Raw genomic sequence first — 21,533 nt, 5'->3', positions numbered from 1 at the left:
GTAGGGAAATCTGTAAATGGAATCTGCTTTGCCCCTGAACGGTTCCCTCCTTGGGTGACCAAGGACACCCTTCTGAATGATCTTCTGTCTGCTAAACCCTAAGACAGTTTCAAGAGGGGATTGGAGAAGCATCTGGAGCAGAGGTACATCAGGGGCTATTTGCCACAAGGTATAGATAGGGACTCTAGGGCAAGTGATGCTCGGTCTTCTTGGTGCTTGGGGGGCAACAGTGGGAGGGCTTCTCATGTCCTGGCCCCACTGGTGGACCTCCTGAAGACACCTGGTATTTTTGACCACTGTGTGACAGAGTGTTGGACTGGATGGGCCATTGGACCGATCCGACATGGCTTCTCTGATGTTCTTATACCTCTGCATCGAGGGTCCATTTGAGAAGGGTCCTTCAGAGTGAGGTAATCCTCTTCCCTAGCTCTTCCAGGGAAGAAGAAGAAGAAGAGATTGGATCAATACCCTGCCCAAAGGTGTCTCAGAGTGTCTTACAAACTCCTTTCCCTTCCCCTCCCCACAACAGACACCCTGTGAGGTAAAAGAAGAGGAAGAGACTGGATTTATACCCTGCCCTTCACTACCCAAAGGAGTCTCAGAGCGGCTTACAAACTCCTTTCCCTTCCCCTCCACACAACAGACACCCTGTGAGGTAAACGAAGAGGAAGAGACTGGGTTTATACCCCACCCTTCACTACCCAAAGGAGTCTCAGAGTGGCTTACAAACCCCTTTCCCTTCCCCTCCCCACAACAGACACCCTGTGAGGTAAAAGAAGAGGAAGAGACTGGGTTTATACCCTGCCCTTCACTACCCAAAAGAGTCTCAGAGTGGCTTACAAACTCCTTTCCCTTCCCCTCCCCACAACAGATACCCCGTGAGGTAGGTGGGGCTGAGAGAGCTCTTGACAGAAACGGCTCTTTTTTCAAGAACAGCTCTTATCAGAACTATGGCTTGCCCAAGGTCATCCAGCCAGCTGCAAGTGGAGGAGTGGGGAATCAAACCCCACTGAACTTGAAGGCATCCTATTCTTATCTGGCTTTAACCCCCAAGTAGGTTTGCCAGCTGGCTCAGGCGGGGGCGGGGGGGATGCTGTCACTTGAAGAGAGACTTAATGTGTTGGAATGAGCAGTATGACAATGAGGTAAATGACTTAATATTATTAATAATAATATTATTTATAAATTCAGGTGGGGTAGCCATGTTGGTCTGAAGCAGCAGAACAAAGCCTGAGTCCAGTGGCACCTTTAAGACCAACAAAGTTTTATTCGGAGTGCAAGCTTTCGTGTGCAAAGCACGCTTCTTCAGACAGATTGGAATAAAATCTCAAGGGTTATTTACAGGAAATAAGGGGGGGCTGGCTTTAGGAGAGGCCCCTCAGAGCCAAGATCCACAGGCAGAGCTGAAATTGGATCAGGTGGCCGGTAAGATCAACGGGTGGCAGCAAATTAGCACGTAAATGCAAGAGTTAACGAAGAGATGTGAGAATGAAGCTCGAGTCCAGCAGTACCCCCCAAGTCCACCTTTTTCAATTGGACTCAAGGTGGATTACACAGAGTCAGTCAACAGATGCCATCTGGAGATCGTGAAATTAGGACTACTTGGTTTGTTGGTTTTACTTTGTATTTTTGTATGTTTTAATCTGTTGCAAATTGCCCAGAGCACTGTGTACTCAGGGATGGGGTGATTAAATAATAATAATAATAATAATAATAATAATAATAATAATAATAATAATAATAATAATAATAATAATAATAATAATAATAGTAGTAGTAGTAGTGGTAATAGTATAATCGTAATAGTAATAGTGGTAATAGTATAATCGTAATAGTAATAGTAGTAACAATCGTAGTAATAGTAGTAATAATAGTAGTAATAGTAGTAATAATACCCTGTTTCCCCGAAAATAAGACCTACCCCAAAAATAAGCCCTAGCAGGATTTCTATGCATTTGTGGTATAAGCCCTAGTGTGTCTTCTTGAGAAAAAATAAATATAAGACAGTGTCTTATTTTCGGGAAAACACGGTAGTAGTAATAGTAATAATAATAGTAATAATAGTAATAATACAGTAAAGGATGGGACGTGCAATAAACAATGCAATAGGATTTGGGTTGTAGAAGCAACCAGACGTCTACAAACAGAACCAGAACAAAGCATATGTATTAACATGACACATTAAATGACACAAAAATTCCGTATTAGGGTCCTAGTTTCAGCAAGTCATACACAGCAGTATAAACCACAGTCCCTAATAATTAATCCAACTAACTTTGTGAATCACTTAGCACAGTGCAACTCTATTGCCTGCATAGAAAAGCCCTCTTGTATCATCCAGTTTTGCATCATTTGCAGAAAGCCAGCAGACCTCCTCAGGAAGGCCGTTGTACATGGTGGTACCACTATGGAGAAGGCATGTTGGCGGGCAGTTGTTGATCTTGCATTTCCCCCCCCCCCCAGGCCCTTCGGTAGCCCTGCTTTCAAGAGAAAGCAGCTGCCAACTGAAATTAAATTGCCATCACGTTGGCATTTTGTCCCATCAGTTAATAACACCTCCTTGGCCTCCAGATAATTATATACTTTTAGGGTTGCCAGGTCTGGGTTGGAAAATACCTGGAGACTTTGGGGCGAGGAGAGCCAGGAGAGGGCGGGGTTTGGGGAGGGGAGTGGCCTCAGCATGATACGATGCCATTGAGTCCACCCTGCAATGCAGCCACTTTCTCCAGGGGAGCTGATCTCTGTCAGCTGGAGATCAGTTGTAAAAGTGGGAGATCTCCAGGCCCCACCTGGAGGCTGGCAAACCTATATACTTTTCATAGTTTTAATGGCTACATACTTCTGCAAATACATATGTATCTTTTAATGTCAGGGAAGGAGACACTCTTTCCCAACCCTAAATGAGGTAAACATTTTTCTTCATTGACACTCTTCTTTTCTCCCTAATGGGGACCCGAAATGTCTTACTTTGCTGTCCTCCATTTTCTCCTAATGCTATCCCTGTGAGGTAGGCTGTGAGGGTTGTGAGTGGCCCAACTGGAACCTCAGAATGCACGGACAAGCGTATCTAGAGAACTTAACTGAATGAAGGGTTCCAGGTGCATGTATATGGGTATCTAAAAAGGCATGTTGGGGGTCTACCAATCTGTAGTGAACTGCAGAGCACCTACAAAAATAGGATCTACGCTGTCTGATCGAAGTGTATTAACGTACTACCTGACGCACATACAGCAGGCTTCCTTTGACTCTGTTTCCAAGTTAAGAGCAGGGGGGGGGCGCTATTCCAAGGTAAAAATTCTCCAAGCTGAATGTGAGTTTTTGTGGAATTTTCTGGATGGCAGACATCACTGAATTCCATGCGGAAGGTTTAATTAGTTCGGCTGCCAACCAATTAATTTTATATTAGTATTTCTGTAATGGATTTCCAACAAGGGGGTTTAACTGGACACCTTTTTTAAAAAAGTCCATCATTTGTCAAAAGATTTGGGTATTACCGAAGGCAAAATAAGGTCTGCGTCATTTTGAAATTTAGGCACATGGGAAATTAGCCATTTTTGAACCACGACGAAAGGCAGGATATAAAGATCTTAATTAAATGAAATTGCAGTTAGAACTTCCTTCTCAAAAGGGAAAGGGTGTGTGTGTATGTATATGTATGTGTGGTTATGTATGTGTATGTATGAGTATATGTATGTTATTGGGGATCCAAGGCAGATTACAGAGAGTCAATATACTCAATAAGATGGGACATTCAGTAGAACCATGAAATAGGATTTGGATTGTAGAACCAACCAGAAGTCTAAAAAACAGAACTGAGGGCAAAGCGTAGTTGGTAACATAACACATTAAAAGATGCGAAGTTACACAGTGGTCCTTTCTGCACTAGACCTTAGATCCTGGTTCAACCCTGTCCCCGGACTTACATTCTGCACTACACTCGAGTTCACCCCTGTAATTATCTCAGGGTATTTTTACATTCTATAGTACACTTGAGTTCACCCCTGTAATTATCTCGGGGTATTTTTTTTGTTGTTTCCACATTACATTGAGGTCACCCCAGTTTCACCCCACACTTGTCCTGGGATAAACAGATGCTGTTATAACCAGGGATCAATGCAAGGTATCGAGAAAGTATTACGAAAAACCTGATAAATGTAAGATTTACTTTTTGCCGACAACCCAGAATCACATAATAACTGAAAGTGTTGCAAAATTTCTGTATGAAGTTTCAAGAAAGCATTCAGCATTCCTTGCAAATTGAGTCTTACGTTCTGTATGTTATGCCAATAAAGGTCGATTGATTGATTGATTGCAAGGTGTGTCGTGTCACGAGTTAAGCGATCCCCACTAGTACAGACCACGGTCCCCAATAATTTATCCGAGTAACCTTGTGAAACCCTTTTTGCAGTGCTACTCTATTGTCCGCATAGAAAGCCCTCTTGAATAATTCAATTTTGCATAGATTCAGGTGGGGTAGCCATGTTGGTCTGAAACGGCAGAACAAAGTTTGAGTCCAATGTCACCTTTAAGGCCAACAAAGTTTTATTCAAGGTATAAGCTTTCGTGCGAAAGCTCATACCTTGAATAAAACTTGTCTTGGAGGCGCCACTTTCGTGCAAAAGCTTAAAGCGATGGTATTCCCAGTAGTCATGTATGGCTGCGAGAGTTGGAAGGCCAAGCGCCGAAGAATAGATTCTTTTGAACTGGAGAAGACTCTTGAGAGTCCCTTGGACTGCAAGGAGATCAAATCAGTCAATCCTAAAAGAAATCAACCCTGACTGTTCCCTGGAAGGCCAGATAATGAAACTGAAGCTCAAATACTTTGGCCACCAAATGAGAAGGGAGGACTCACTGGAGAAGACCCTGATGCTGGGAAAGATCGAAGGTCAAAGAAGACGTGGACCGCAAAGGATGAGATGTTTAGACAGTGTCATAGATGCAACGAACATGAAATTGAGCAAACTTCAGAGGACGGCGGAAGACTGGAAGGCCTGGTGTGATCTGGTCCATGGGGTCACGAAGAGTCGGACTCGACTGTGCGACTCAACAACAAAGTCTTAAAGGTGCCACTGGACTCTAACTTTGTTCAATTTTGCATAGTTTACAGAAAGCCCGGAAAGTGGGCGCCTTCCTGAGCTCCTCAGCAGGCATATATGTATTTTGATTCTCCTGGTTCCAGAGCATCATGTCAAGGAGAAACAAATGCGGGTGTCCTTGGCACACAGCTCTCACAATCAGGGGTCTTGTTGTAGAAAAAGAGCTGCCGGAGCTCATTAGCATAACTCATTAGCATAACTTATTTGCATATGCCACGCCCCCTGACATCACCGGAAGTGACAGAAGGCCACACCCCCTGACATCACCGGAAGTGTGTCAGAAGGCCCGGCTACTTACCCTCCTGCTTCATCCTCATTCCCAAACGGAATGAGGATCGAAGCAGAGGGCGGGGTAAAGAAGGGGGCGGGGCTTCACCACGTGACCGCCCCGCCCCCTAGAGGTTCTCTTCCGGAGCTCCGTACCTGAGAGCTCCCCCCCGACTAGAGCCCTGCTCACAATACAAGAACTCGTGGGCACTCCATGAAACTGCAGAGCGGTCGGGTTAGAACGGATAAAAGGAAGTACTTCTTCACCCAAAGAGTGATTAACACATGGAATTCACTGCCACAGGAAGTGGTGGGTGCTACAAGCATGGACGGCTTCAAAAGGGAATTAGAGAAGCATATGGAGCAGAGGTCCATCAGTGGCTATTAGCCACAAGGTATAGATAGGGGCTCTGGGGCAAGTGATGCTCTGTCTTCTTGGTGCTTGGGGGGGGGGGCTTCTAATGTCCTGGCCCCACTGCTGGACCTCCTGATGGCACTGGTATTTCTGGCCACTGTGTGACACAGAGTGTTGGACTGGATGGGCCTTTGGCCTGATCCAACATTGGCGTCTCTTATGTTCTTATGTTCTTATGTAACGCACCAACCAAAGAAATCTCCGTCTGATGGAACTCACCGATTCACCCCGTGTGCAGTCCTAATGCTTCCTGCAGAAGATGGCAACGTCCATTTACTTCTGCTCCTCTCTCCCAACTTCTGTGTTCAAGTTCTGTGTCTTTGATGGGGTCAGGGTTTGGCCGAAGTTAAAGCCGTAAAATTGGCTTGGAGGGGGGGGCACCCCCCTTTTCTCCGCTGCGAGTCTGTCGTTTGTCAGCTCGGAGCTGTCGGCGTGATTGATAACTGGCCCGGCTCTGTCCCCCCCCCCAACCTTCTCCATCAGCCAAAGACATTCCAACCGGCCTGGCCCCGTCTGCCTGTCGCCACCAGTCAACAAGCAGCCCCGTTTGATTGAAATCAGGGAAGTCTCCTGATCCTCCCCCACCGCCTCTTTTATCATCTTACAATAACATCATCCCGATCATTTATTTTTACAACCCTTCTGGGCTGCGCTTCCTTGGCCTGGCTGAAGTGGTTCGGAGGGATAAATTTAGCCAGGCTGAAGCCTCCGGAGAACTCAGTGGCCATTTCGTTACTGCCTCATCAGTGGCCAAGGCATTTGTCATTCCTGATTGAAGAATAAATTGATTAAAAAAAAAAAAAAACCAACTGTGTAGGAGAACATTTTCTTAGGTGTCTGGTTCAGGAAGGTTGGGGGAGAAGAGTGAGAGAGAACTACCTCTTTAAGATACAGTGGAAGGAGACCAAAGGGATATAAGGAATTCAGGATCTTTACGGAAAGATTCGTCTGCTGGGTGAAATCTACACATGTCTCATTCCTCTTGGGAGTCTTCATTCTTCTTGGCATTACTCAGAGGTCGAGTTGCCAGTCTCCAGGTGGTGGCTGGAGATCTCCTGAGGGTACAGCCAGTTTGGTGCAGTGGTTAAGTGTGCAGACTCTAATCTGGGAGAACCGGGTTTGATTCCCCACTCCTCCACTGGCAGCTGCTGATGTGACCTTGGGTCAGTCACAAGCTCTGGCACAGCTGTCCTTGAAAAAGAGCAGTTTGTGTCAGAGTTCTCTCAACCCCACCCACCTCACAGGGTGTCTGTTGTGGGGAGGGGGAAGGGAAAGGAGTTTGTAAGCCGCTCTGAGACTCCAAGGGAAGGGCGGGGTATAAATCCAATCTCCTCCTCCTCCTTCCCTCTAAGCTGTGGAGTCTTGTGAGCAACAATTCTCCTTTGTGAGCTCCCGGCATTAAAGTCGGGAGCAAGCGATTTGGCTGCTGCATAAATTAGTTTGCTCTGGAGCTACCCTTCCTGAGCTAAGACAAAAACCTGTGAGCTGGAGGCTAAAGAACTGTGAGCTAGCTCACACTATCTCAGCTTAGAGGGAACACTGGGTACAACTGATCTCCAGGTGATAGAGATCAGTTCGCCTGGGGGGAAATGGTTGATTTGGAAGACGGACTCTCTGGCATTATACCCCCATCGAGGTCCTTCCTTGGAATGCTCTGTCTGGGGCAGTGATGCTCTGCATTCTTGGCGTTTGGGGGGGCAACAGGGGGAGGGCTTCTGGAGTTCAGGCCCCACTGGTGGACCCCCTGATGGCACCTGAGTTTTGACCACTGTGTGACACAGAGTGCTGGACTGGATGGGTCGTTGTCTTGTCAGGGCTATTTTTGGGCAGGAACGCACAGGGACGGAGTTCCGGCTGGCTCCCGAGTTGGCCACGCCCAGCAGGAACTCATTAGCATAATAGGCCACACCCAACAGCAGGAACTCATTAGGACTGGCTACATTAGGGGTGTGTGGCCTAACATGCAAAGGAGTTCCTGCTACAAAAAAAAGCCCTGGGTTTTGACAACAAACAAGGTAAACAGAATAAGAAGGAAAAGGGTGTGGCTGGACAACCACACTTCTGGTAACATGGGGATGCGTCCTAATGTGCTAATGAGCTGTGCTGTCAGGGGTGTGGCCTAATATGCTAATGAGTTTCTGGTGTTGGGTGTGGCCTATTATGCGAATGAGTTCCTGCTGGGCTTTTTCTACAAAAAGAACCCTGGAACATGGCTTCTCTTATGTTCTCCCCTCCCCAAACCCGACTCGCCTCAGGCTCTGCCCCCCAAAATCTCCCGGTATTTCCCAAGCCAGGGCTGGCAACTTGACTCAGAAGCAAATTTAATTGATGGATCTATTTATTTACATTATTTATAGTCCGCCTTTCTCAGTTGGACTCACTGGCGGATTATGCAGAGTGAGTCGATACAGTCAACAAGATGGGACACTCAATAACTGGCCCGACAACCTTCTCCATCAGCCAAAGACATTCCAACTGGCTTGGCCCAGTCTGCTTGTCACCACCAGTCACCGGCCCATCCATGCCACTTTGGCCAGGGATCTTGGAGGGTTTTTTGTCAACTTCTGGGCATGGGTCACTGGGGGTGTGGGGAAAAGTATTTGTGAATTTCCTGCATTGTGCAGGGGGCTGGACTAGAAGATCCTGGAGGTCCCTTCCAACTCTATGATTCTAATAAGCAATGCAATAGGATTAGGGTTGTAGAACCAACCAGAAGTCTAAAAACAGAACTGGAGCAGAGTGTCTTAATATGACACATTAAATGATGCAAAAATTCCATAGTAGGATCCTACTTACAGCAAGCTATACAGAAGGTATAGATCACAGTCCCTAATAATGTATCCAGGTAACTTTGGAAAGCATTTTGTACAGTGCGACCCTATCACTTGCACAGAGAAGCACTTTTGAAAAATTCAGTTCCGCGTAGTTTGCGGAAAGCCGGAACAGGAGCCCTCCTGATTTCCCCAGGTAGGCTGTTTCATAAGAAAGGAGCCATAACAGAGAAGGCACATGTACGGACAGCTTTTGATTGGTGCACAAGTGTCAGTGGACCAAATGTCTAATCTGGGGGACGGGAGTTGTACCTGTTTGGAGAAAACTCCAGTATCATGAATGGCTTTTATTTCTGCTTGGTGCCCGCAAGGCTGTACATACATGCAGGTGAGACAAAGTAGATTGTTTTCATAGCAGCCTTCCCAGTGGTGAAAGAGGCAAGCCACTGTTTAGTTAGATAGAGGCTTGTCTCTTCTGTAATAGGAGCTACAAGCAAGCCCTGGACGTAGGGATGGGTCTCCCTTTTGTGCATATGTACAGCTTCTCTGGATCTTGACTCCTATGTTTAGAGGACTAGGATACGGGATTATTTTGTGTAGTGGTCTACTCTACCCCAGGTTCTTGGGGCAATTATTTTATGTTTAGAAGTCAAAAAATACTAAAGTACCCTCTAAGATGACTTCATGGTTAGTTAACACTAGGCTAGCAAAATGTAGATAGACCACTATGCATAAATACCGTATTTTTTGGACCATAAGACGCACTTTTTCTTCCAAAAAAGTGAGGGGAAAAGTGTGTGCGTCTTATGGACCGAATACTGAGCCCCAGGGTTCAGAATATTTTTTTCCCTGTTTTCCTCCTCTAAAAACTAGGTGCGTCTTATGGTCCGAAAAATACAGTAGTTAACTCTCCCGTGTGCATCCAATAGACAGGCTTTTCTTTTATTGATATTTTGCCACAATATCCGAGAAATCAGACTCAGTACCTGTTATTAACATAGGCTTCTTTTATTAGCAATCTAGTCCTGGATGAGTGGACCTTTCGGTGCTGGTGTGAATAGGTTTCCCAGTCTGAAATGGATTAACTCCTTGGACAAGTTAATATAGAAAATATTCCTTAAAGTTAGATGGTCTGGAAGCCAGCTTCCTTCCCCCACCAGCATTGCCGCTGTCTTGCCAGGATTCAGTTTCAGCCTGTTTCCCCTTAGTCATTTAATCACAGTAGCCAAGGAGGCCAGATACTGAAGGTGAAGCTCAAATACTTTGGCCACAAAATGAAAAGGGAGCCCTCACTGGAGAAGACCCTCGTGCTGGGAAAGATTGAAGGTCAAAGAAGAAGGAGACGTGTTATGTACTGAGCCTGAACTGTGCTTACCAACGGATGTAGCTTGGGGATGAAAAACAATAGCGCGCTAGGATCCTAGAATGGACCAGTAGGGAAACGAGGATTCTAGAGTAAACCAACTGAGAAACAATGTAATGTAAATAGACTATCGTTGGGAGTGGGGAGTGTTTTGGGTGTCACCAGGGGTCATTTCCTGCAGGAGTGCACAGGAGCGGAGTTCCGGCAGTAAAGCGCCCAGGGGGCGGGCACATGCAACAAGCCCCACCCCCTGCTCCCAGCAGCCCCAGGCCACAAGGAGCAAGAAACCTCTTTGTTTCCCTCTTTCCCGCCTTCTTTCCTTTTTATTTCTTTCTTTCTCATCTTCTTTCCTTCTCTCCTTCTTCCCCTTTCCCTCCTTATTTCCTTCTCTCCCTCCTTCTCTCCTTCTCTTTTTTCCCTCCTTCCTTTCTGCACAGATCAGTGTGTGTGTGTGTGTGTGTGTGTGTGTGTGTGTGTGTGTGTGTCCCCGCTAGCAATCCAAAACAGTCCGGGGCACCTTTAAGACCAAGGTTTATTCAGGCACAAGTTTGCCCTCCTCTGCTAGGGCAGATCTGCGCATCCCCCCCCCCCCCATAGCTAGCAGTCCAAAACAGTCCAGTGGAGCCTGAGCAGTAGGTGTTGCCTTCTGACACATTTCTGGTGAAGTCAGGGGGTGCGACATATGCAAATAAGTTATGCTAATGAGTCATGCTAATGAGCTCCTGCACCTCTTTTCCTACTAAATGACCCCTGGGTGTCACCTTTTGCATGCATAAATACCTGGCTTTGGCCAGGAATTTCCAGGCTTCTTCTACTTGCTGAATCACTAATAAACTATGAGCTGATCACTATATGCATCGGAACCCAGTATATTTCAGGACAGCAAAGGATGAGATGGTTAGACAGTGTTATTGATGTGATGAGCATGGAGTTGAGCAGGCTCTGGAGAGTGGTGGAGGACACGAGGGCCTGGTGTGATGTGGTCCATGGGGTCGCGAAGAGTCGGACTCGACTGTGCGACTGAACAACAGCAACAAAAAAAGCCAGCCAGGCATTGGCTCAGGACAACTACAGAAGCATCAAAGGGGTCCATCAGCATATTGATACAGAATAAGTACTAGAGAAAGGGTGTGCAGGCAACAGAGTAAAGCTGCTGCTGCACAGGATCAGACCATGGCACAGGAAGGGCCATGACTCAGTGGTAGAGTATCTGCTTGGCGTGCAGAACTTCCCAGGTTCAATCCCCGGCATCACTGGTAAGGACCAGATGGTATGTGATGTGAGAGACTTTTATCTGCCTCAGACCCCAGTGAGCCGTTGCCACTGGCCAGTTTAAGGTCATGCACATTGGGATAAAAAAATCCCACCTTCAAGTATAAGCTAAAGGGGTCTGAACTTGCTGAGACCAAGAGGGGAAAAGATCTTGGGGTCATAGTGGATAGCTCAATGAAAATGTCAACCCAGTGGCTGCAGCAGTGGCCGTTTTCTCCAGGTGAACTAATCTCTGTTGCCTGGAGACCAGTGTTCCCTCTAAGCTGAGTTAGTGTGAGCTAGCTCACAGTTTTTTTAGCCTCCGGCTTACATATTTTTGTCTCAGCTCAGGAAGGATGGCTCCAGAGCAAACTTATTGATGCAGTAGCTAAATTGCTCGCTCACAACTTTAATGCCAGTAGCTCACAAAGAAGAATTTTTGCTCACAAGACTCCACACCTTAGAGGGAACAGTGGAGACCAGTTGTAATAGTGGAAGATCTCCGGCCAGCAGGTTTATTTAGAGAAAACAAGGGGAAAACACAGTGCACGGATGTATCAAAAACAAATGAACGCTGCAAATGCAATTAACAAGTCTTATATCAATGCCTTTAAATAAATATTTTGAAATACCAAATGGCTGTATAGTCTGAAAGTTTTCTTATAACAACTCCAAAAGTATTTACGTAATATCAAGTCAAAAGCTGATATGCTGCACTGAAGCGCTTGATGGCTGGGAGGCTACTGGCTGAAAGAGAGTTCCTAGAGCCTTGGTTCCAACTTGAATTTTGATCTCCACAATGGAAGGGAGATGCAGCTTTGAAAAAGAGGACGAAAACAGGTTTATATGCCTAGGATACACGTCGCTGCATAACTTCCAGTTGTTGATCTGTTACATAAATTAGTCATATTGAGAACTGCACAACTAGTAGAGTTCTGCTCATGATTGTTGCATTTTGAGAGTTTGGGAACTTTATGTGTTACATTACAACTCTGGCTTAGAGCTTTTGACTTTGTATTAAATACTTCTGGAGTTGTTATAAGACACAGAGTTAGAAGGGATCCTAGAGGTCACCCACTCCCACCCCCTTGCTCAGTGCCGGAATTAGTCAACTACAGCACCCCACTCTGCTTAAAGGAACTCATGCCTTTGAAAAAAATGTTTTTAAATGATTGGAAAAAAGCATTTAAAGGAGAAATTCTTGTGGGGCTGTGCCTTTAAGAACCCACAAAAGCTCAACCGTGGCTACAGGCCTGCAGGTAAGCAATATGGACCTGACTCTCTTGCTGTGGCAAGTAGACTGCCTGCTTGTTGTGCTGGGAGTTTCATGAGAAATGCACACAATGCATATGAGATTGAGATAGGCGGCAGCCTGAGAAAGGGGTCTTCTCAGTTGTGGCACCAGAACAATGGAATTACCTCCACAGGGAGATTCCTTTCCTTTTCTCCCCTTTCCTTTTATCCAATAAAAGCTCTATGATACATTGATCTTTAGCAGTGAATGGTTGTTGTTAGTTATCATCCAATAGACAAAACGTTAAGAAAATGACTGCTAGAGTTCATTTTGGATCCCTGTCAGGAAGTAAAAAGGTAACTAGGTCATCGGAATACATGTCAGAATGAACTTGCAAACACAGTGGAATATAACAACTCCTGAGATTAGCATACACAGGATACTCCAGAAGGATATGCACTATTGTGTCAATCTTACCTAAGGATCAGGGGCAAATTCATTTTGAATAAGGTAAACACATGAACCTACCCCTCATAACTGTGGAGGAGTGAGCATTTATTCTGGCCAGAACGAACAACCTTATCAGGCTTTGGGAAGACAACAAACAAATGTAGGAGGGAAGAGATTTTGCAGGTGGAATACCAAAAAAAGGGGGGGGGGATGATGGGTGTGGCATGCTCTAAAGGCAGAGCTTTGGTGATGGATTGATTTCACACAATTTCTAACCAGGTTAACATCAAGAGCCAATAGTTTCTCAAAAACAGTCTTAAACCACATTGACCTATAGGAGTCTTCTTTCAGGAGTGCCAGATAGCCCTTGCTGCTCAAGTATAACTTGAGGAACAGTCTAAATTCTTGTAACCAAGCCCTTGCCTCATGGGAAGGTTGGCCCAGTTCTGAATGGAGAGCCACACCAGCCACACAGTGAGGAATGTTTAATCATTTCCACAGAAAATACAAAAGAAGATAGTCAATATTTTCATTTACTGAGATAATCCTTGTGGCTACTCAGTAAAGGATAATAGGAACGACTTTTAGGTTAAAGATTTGAACAGCGGCTGGAACATAGTTTCCATCTCCATAAGGTGGTCAAGTCCCTTCACCGTCGCGTCGGAGGGATCTGGGGGGCATTCGGGGGGTGGGTAGGACATCACCCACAATGTCCCCAATGTAATGACATCAGTGATGTCATCAAGTCCATGATGTTGCACATGATGCTCTGGTTTGGGGGCAAAACTCTATGGTTTTTTGGCTTCAAAACCATAAAGTTTGCCCTAAAACCAGAGCATCACTGCATGACATCCCTGACATGATGCTGTCACCCGGAAGGGATGTCATCACGTTGAAAGCATGGCATGACAAAGTCCCTGCTTGGGGGTGGGGTTTTCCCCACTGGCCAGTTGACTGGGGGTGGATCGAAGCCCCCAAAGGGTCCTAGGCAGTGGTAACCCTACACCTCCATTTTGGAAAAAGTTTAATATACTATCAGCACAGGTTTTTGTTTTTCTCCTTATCGGTGACTGTGGCCTCCATTTTAGATTATATGAGGAAAAGATACCCAAATATGAAAATTCCTTCACTTGCTAGATTTCCCCCCCATTCAGAGTCCATCTGAACACTGAAAGATTCACCACAGGGAGGTTCATCTGGCCTGGTCAGCCGGTGTTCCCTCAATGATTCTCATTCCTATCTGTGTTTGTTCAGTCGTGGTTCTTAATTGTCTTCTATATATGTATTTTTAAGATGGCTTTAATGTTAATGCCTTGAGGACCCCATGGTATGTTCGCTGGACAGGCAGCACAGAGATTTTTAAAATTAATGCAATATTTCTGTGAATGCATGGAGAAGCATGTCTCCAAGTTTGATTGAAGAAAAATGTGGAGACCCCCCCTATTGACGGCTTGTTAAAATGCTGTTCTCTTTGGTCCCTTGACATTGTAATTGTCTTAATATTATTTGTTGAGGCGCTAGCACAAAATGATTTCAAAATGAAGCCCATCAATCTCTCAGCACGTTCATCTTCTGATCTTTATACCATATACTTGGTGACTTGGTGGATCAATTGCTTGGCTTTTCCAGAACTTTGAGATCCACAAGCACATTTTCTTGCATCAAGGAAAACAAGGGTTTTGAAGATTGTGACAAAGATAGCATTGTGCAGGTATTCTTGGAGGCAATTCCAGGCATAAGGAGCAGTAGGGGGGGAAAAGAACGGTGGTATGAGAGAGTAGGAAGCCAAAGATGGTGGAGATGGAGGGTGAAGACCACAGGCCACAGGCAGGGAAATATTAGGCTATGAAAATGAGAAGAAAAAGGGAGGCAAAGCCATACAGGCCCTTGAAAAGGAAGAATGAGATGTTCATAGAAGATGGTGGAGATGGAGGGTGAAGATCACAGGAAGGGAAACTTCAGGATACAAAAGTAGAGAGACACAGGGAGGCAAAGCCAAAGTGGTCCTTCAAAGGTAAGAATGAGATGTTCGTGGAAGATAGAGGGTGAAGATCACAGGTAAGGAAACATTAGGACACAAACGTGGAGAGATACAGGGAGGCAAAGCTGTACAGGTCCTTGAAAAGTAAGAATGAGATGTTGTTGGGATTCTGAGATTCAAGATCGATGGTCATTTTGCAAACACAAGAGTCACATTACTTAAAAGAAAAATATCTTTACTACAAAACAAAATAAAGCATGGGTAGGGTACTTTGGATAAAAGGAATAAAACAAAAGGTTACATGCTTACAGTCACTTTCAGTACTTGCTAAGAGCTACATCTTTCTATCTTGGCTTCTAGCAAGGGCTTCCTGTCTGTTTCACACAAAGAGCCATAAAGCTTGTGAATACATGGATGCTAGATCAAAGCATTTCCACAGACAAGTTGTTAGTTGACCAATGCAAAGGTTACAGGTCACTTCATTAGGCTAAGCAACTCCCTCAAACTTTCCCACTGTAGAATACATTGTGTAACGTAACATCCTGTTTCCTAACAAACAACATTTAACTCTGTAATCACTGAAGTGTAAGCAACTTGAAACTCCAACAGATGTTCGTTCATGGAAGATGGTGGAGATGAAGGGTGAAGATCACAGGAAGGGAAATACCGTGCTATGAAAGCAAGGAAAGGAAAGGAAGGGAAGCAAAGCCATGGAGGTCCTTCAAAAGTAAGAATGAGATATTCATGCTGGATCTGAGAACAGATAGAAAGACAACATGAGAATTCAAGAACATGGAATGCCCCAAGATGACAAGAGGTAGCTTTGGCAGCAGAGTGCTGGTTAAGGCTGAGGGAATGAGCAGCACAAACAGATGTCCAACGATGACGTGGTTGCAGTAGTCAAGACAAGAAGTGACCATAGCTTGAACTGGGGTTTTCACCATGGAGACAGAGAGGAAAGGGTGTGTTGTAAAGGTTAGCAATCCAGAGCAGAAGTTCAGTAATTTATACCTATTTCTGCTAAATAAGGTCTCTACTTGAACACCAAGCCCTTAACAAAATCTGTCCTCTTCCTGTTTTTTTTCCATTTCAGAGTTTTTGGAAGAATTCCCAGGCGATGGCAGAGAATGTGTCAACTGCGGGGCAATGTCCACCCCACTCTGGAGGAAGGATGGCACCGGGCACTACCTGTGTAACGCCTGTGGGCTCTATCACAAAATGAATGGCATTAACCGGCCTCTCATCAAACCACAGAAAAGACTGGTAAGGCTGACAAAATGCTTTTCCTGTAGACCAATCTGGGAACCTGTTGAATTCATGGATTATCTTGTCTGATCATCTTGTCTGGGGTCAAGGAGGAGAGAAAAGGTTTCTTCCTTACCTTACAATCAAGTAGGGCCAGGGCTATTTTTGGGCAGGAACGCACAGGAACGGAGTTCCAGCTGGCGCCCAAGCTGGCCACGCCCAGCAGGAACTCATTAGCATAATAGGCCACACCCAACAGAAGAAACTCATTAGGATTGGCGACATTAGGGGTGTGTGGCCTAACATGCAAAGGAGTTCCTGCTACAAAAAAGCCCTGGGTTTTGACAACAAACAAGGTAAACAGAATAACAAGCAAAAGGTGGATGTGGCTGGATAAACACTCTTCTGGTAACATGAGGGTATGGCCTAATATGCTAATGAGCTGTGCTGTCAGGGGTGTGGCCCAACATGCTAATGAGTTTCTGCTGTTGGGTGTGGCCTATTATGCTAAAGAGTTCCTGCTGGGTTTTTCTACAAAAAGAGCCCTGAGTAGGGCAATGATCCCGCGCTGATTTTTTATGAATATATACAGCTACTGGTCTAGTATAATCTTATCTTGTTATTCTTCCAAGTCGTTTATGGCAGGAGACATGGTCTCCCTTCCTTATTTTATCACCATAACCCTACAGAATGTGGAGTAAGCTACAGAGAGTGTAACTGGCCCAAGTTCACCTTGTGAGCCTCTTGGCAGTGTGCTGGTGGAAAGCGCTGTCAAGTTGCAGCCAACTTATGGCAACGCCACAGGGTCTTCGAGGCAAGAGATGCTCAGAGGTGGTTTGCCATTGCCTGCGTTTGTGTATTCCTTGGTGGTCTCCTATCCAAGTACAAACCAGGACTGATCTTACTTAGTTTCTGAGATCTGACTAGATAAGGCAAGCCTGGACCATCCAGGCCAGGGTCCTGGTAGTATACAGATGCCTTTTATGGAGTCAGACCGGTTCATCTTTTCCGTGTGGTTTGGTTCTATTTCTCAAGTTTTCCAGAAGATTTGCATTTCACTAAGATGTTCTTTGTTTGAGTCCTGCTGGGCTGGTCTTCTGGCAGGGTTGCTAACCTCCGGGTGGTCACTGGACATCTCCTGGGATTACAACGGATCTCCAGGCAACAGAGATCAGCTCACCTGGAGAAAATGCCCAGTTTGGAAGGTGGTCTCTGTGGTATCATACTCCAAAGACATTCCCAAAGCCTTCCCTCCCCAGGCTCCACCCCCTCCACCCCAAATGTCCTTTTCAGTGGTGGCCCCTACCTGGTGGAACGAGCTCCCGGAGGAGATCAGGGCCCTGTGGGACCTCTCACAGTTCCGCAGGGCCTGCAAGACGGAGCTCTTCCACCAGGCATACAATTAGGGGCCACCACCGCCCTAGTGCATGGCCCGTAATGTTAACATCGAGCAGCTGCCTCAAGAATGAGCAGAATATCATCTAAACACTTTGTGGAATAACATCGAAGCACTTTGTTGGAAAGCACTTTATTCATTTGATTTTTAAGTGCCGCCAGTATTCTGATATTTTGTAATGCACTATTTTACATGCTGTGTTTTAATTCTGTATTGTTTATGTTTTTATTCTGTATTGTTGTGTTTGTTGTTGGAAGCCGCCCTGAGCCTGCTTTGCGGGGAGGGTGGGGTATACATTTGACTATAAATAAATAAATAAACTAGGTGGACCAAGTGGAACATCTATGTTCAGAGGCAGTGCTCTTGTGGATCCTACTTACTGAGGAAAAACAGAAGAGGGAAATTGCCCTTGCTTGTGTGGGCTTTCTAGAAGCCTGTGTCTGTCTCCTGTTGAGACCGGATGCTGTGCTAGATGGACTTTTAGGGTGGTCAGGCAAGGGAGGTCTTCTATTTCTAGGCTTGGTACAAAATGAAGGTACAAGCGGGGTGGCCAGCTCTGGGTTATGAAACATCTGGGGATTTGGGGGGGGGGTTGGCGACTGAGGAGGGTGGGGTTTGAAAGGGGAGGAACTACAGTGGGGTATAATGCCAGAGAGTCCACCTTACAAAGCGGCCTTTTTTTTTCTAGGTAGGCTGATCTCTGTTGCGTGGAAATCAGTTGTAATCCCAGGAGATCTCCAGTCACCACCTGGTAGTTGGCAACCTTAGGTGCAAGGAATTCAGGGGATCAATTTGCAGAAGGAAAGGTGCAAGCCAGAATGGAAATAGCATCAGAGTTCTTCTGGTGCACCCTCTCCGTTCAGGGAAAGGGGTGGCCAGATGTTGTTTTTTTTCTCTGCCTCAGTTGGTCATGGCTCCACATGAGCTAATTCACAGCTGAGACCGGTTTCACACAAGAGCTGCGCTGCGGTCACGCCTCAATTTGCCACGCTTCTATTGGACAATTCTCCACTCGAAGCCACGCGGCCACATTTTGACCCGCGGCTTTGCCCAATTTTCCCCACGGTTTTGTGATCCTGTTTTTTGAGGATCACGAAACCGCGGGGAAAATTGGGCGAAGCTGCTGGTCAAAATGGGGCCCCGTGGCTTTGAGTGGGAAATTGACCGATAGAAGCGGGGCAAAGGGAGGCACAACCATGGCTCAAGTGGTTAAGACGCTGAACTGCAGGCTGTGAAAAGTCAGTAGTTCAGCAGTTCGAGACCCGAGTTGCCGCATGACGGAGTGAGCTCCCGTCTCTAGTTCCAGCTCCTGCCAACGTAGCAGTTCGAAAGCAAGAAATTGCAAGTAGATAAATAGGGACCACTTCGGTGGGAAGGTAACAGCGTTCCGTGCGCCTTGGTGTTTAGTCATGCCGGCCACATGACCACGGAAACATCTTCGGACAGCGCTGGCTCTTCGGCTTTAAAACGGAGATGAGCACCGCAACCCTAGAGTTGGACTCAACTGGCTTTCGAGCAAGGGAACCTTTACCTTTAAGGGAAGTACAGCTTTAGCCATGGAGTAGGTATGCTTAACCCTATTAGGAATTTTGTTCAGGAGCCAATCCTGGATAGTTTTATGTGCCTGAATTGCTGACACAAAGGAGGATCAGCAGAACTGGGCAGGCAGCATCAAACAGCTATGCATCATATTTTCAAAGGCCAAAATGAGGAGAGTTAATGATTTATGGTGGTCCAAACCTCATTTTGGGGGTGAAACCCTTCAGACTCCCGTCAGTGTTTTTGGTTGAATTCACGACTAAGGAATGAATAAGGAACTGGGAATAAGGAACTTCAGCCTCCTGACTTGGGGAGGATCTCATTGGGGTATAATAATGCCATAGAGCCATTTTCTCCAAGGGAAGTTATCTTGGTCACCTGGAGATCAACTGTAATAGCGAGAGATCTCCAGGTGCCACCTGGAGGTTGGCAACTGTGCCCATAGGCCGTCTCCCCAAGGGACTTTTTTCCTCTTGGGACGTTGTGTCTCAGATTTCAGAGCATGAATGAGGGAGGCCGGAGGGAAGGGCAGGCTAAGAGGAAGTCAGCCAAGGAAGGAGGGCATTCTTTGTTGCCCTTTAAAATGAGATTCCCCTTCTTTCTCTTACTGTGTTGGGGCAGATCCAGGTCTCAATGCATAGGTCTGCAACCATCCGTCTCAGATTTCAGAGCATGAATGAGGGAGGCCGGAGGGAAGGGCAGGCTAAGAGGAAGTCAGCCAAGGAAGGAGGGCATTCTTTGTTGCCCTTTAAAATGAGATTCCCCTTCTTTCTCTTACTGTGTTGGGGCAGATCCAGGTCTCAATCAATGTTCCCTCTAAGCTGCATTAGTGCAAGCTAGCTCACAGTTTTTTAGCCTCCGGCTCACGCATTTTTGCCTTAGCTCAGGCAGGGCCGTAGCTAACCCCTTCCTTGTGGGGAGGCCCTGGGGAAAGTGAGGAGGCCAGAGTGTGTGTGTGCACGCGCGAAGCGCGCGCGTGCCGCGAACACATCACCCGGAAGTGACGGGGCGCGGGGCGGGAGGAAGAAGAAGAAGGGGGATGGGCTGCCAAATCCAGGTTGAGAAACTCCTGTTGATTTGGGGATGTAGCCTGGGGAGGGCAAGGAGCTTAGTGGGGTACAACGCCCTAGACTGGGTCCACCCTCCAAAGCCTCCATTTTCTCCAGGACAACTGATATCTAGTCTGGACAGGAGCTGCAATTCCGGGGGTCCCCAGGCACCACCTGGGGGCTGGCACCCCTAATGCCTCCTCCTCACCTGGTCATGGGAGGCGGGCGGTGGGCCTTGCCCGAGGCAGTAGAGGTAGAAGACCTTGTAAAGCCCAGGGCTTCCCGGTGCTGTCAGGGAGCTCCAAACACAAATCCTCGCGGTTTTCACAGGGCGACACCTGAACTCCATCCCCAAATACAGGGCTTGGTGGTGTCGCTCTTGGGCGAAACTGCAGAGATCCAAGAGCTGGATGCCAACGACTTTTGCAAGGGGGCATCCCCCGTTATTTCATGGCGCAACTTGAGAGCAGAGGCGATGACACAGATCACACAGCGGCCCCTTCCCCCCAGGTCCGGACTGTTAGGTCACCCTCGGAAGCCCCAAGCACAGGACTGTCAGTGCGGCCTGGTCCGTCAGTCCGGGCACAGAAAGAATGCAATTCCAGGAGGAAAAGTGGAGATTCTGCCAGAGACCTTTTCCACCGGGGCTTGGTAGCCAGCAGGCAGAGCTGCAGGAAGCAAGCCGACTGCCGCTGCACCCGCAACCGCCACTCGGCCAGCTCGGGGGCCGGCGGGAGGCGCTCGGCGGGAAGCAAGCGGGCCAGGCCGCCAGCCAACTTGGGCCGCCCTCCCTCGGCGGGCGCCAGCAAAATGACGCCAGCCTCGACAGTCTCCCGGATGGCGCAGATGCAGAAGGCCACGTCGCTGGCAGCGGCGAGCCCAGCTCGGGTCGCTCGGTGGCGAAGAGCGGCGCACGGGGCCCGCCCGCCTTCACGGGGCCCAGCCCACAGCGCGGCGGCGGCTCAAGCAGCAGCTTCAGCCACTCGGCCGAGAAGTCGGCCACGTCCACCGCGCCGCCTGGGAAGACGTTGGGGGCTCATCTGCCCTCCCCCCCATTGCACCCACCCACCCCCAGCAGACCGTCCCCCCTGCGCCCGAAAGGCTGCGGGTCAACTCCGCTGGGGACCAAAATATCTCCCGACCCCTTCGCCTGCCAAAGTCACGGGGAGGGGAGGCACAGTTTGCAATTCAAACAGGGAAAGGCACCACCCCACATACACACACACGCCCATTGTCTAGGCGGGAGATACTTGTTTGGATGGAGCCCAGCAAGGATGTGCGGGAGGGGGAATGGACCCTGGCGGCATTCGCTTGCCCGCTCCCCCCCCCATCCACCCAGCCCGCTCGACCAGCGCCGGCATGGGGAAAGGCGCTGGGCATGAACGCGCTGCGAGGGCGCTGCCGCAGCAGCACTTGGTAGTCAAAGGAGGGCGAGGAGGAGGCCACCGGGCCCCAGCGGGCCCCAGCCCCGCTGCC

The 21,533-nt window shown here is 47.4% G+C and overlaps 1 protein-coding gene across 2 annotated transcripts in view; it reads left to right on the top strand.

Moving 5' to 3' along the window:
* The window catches only part of GATA5 (GATA binding protein 5), a 52,795-nt gene that overhangs the window by 9,233 nt on the left and 22,029 nt on the right, over positions 1 to 21,533 (top strand). Inside the window, exons 2-3 of one of the 2 annotated variants that reach the window (XM_015417443.1) lie at positions 7,914 to 7,919; positions 15,922 to 16,091. In XM_015417443.1, the coding sequence (XP_015272929.1) occupies positions 7,914 to 7,919; positions 15,922 to 16,091 (176 nt within the window). The remainder of the gene's footprint in view (positions 1 to 7,913; positions 7,920 to 15,921; positions 16,092 to 21,533) is intronic. The other variant, XM_015417441.1, reaches the window with a different exon arrangement.

Source organism: Gekko japonicus, unplaced genomic scaffold, assembly GCF_001447785.1.
Source record: "Gekko japonicus isolate JY-2015 unplaced genomic scaffold, Gekko_japonicus_V1.1 scaffold2843, whole genome shotgun sequence".
NCBI lineage: Eukaryota > Metazoa > Chordata > Lepidosauria > Squamata > Gekkonidae > Gekko > Gekko japonicus.
The sequence above is the reverse complement of the archived record's forward strand: the minus strand, read 5'-3'. Positions and strand labels throughout refer to the sequence as shown.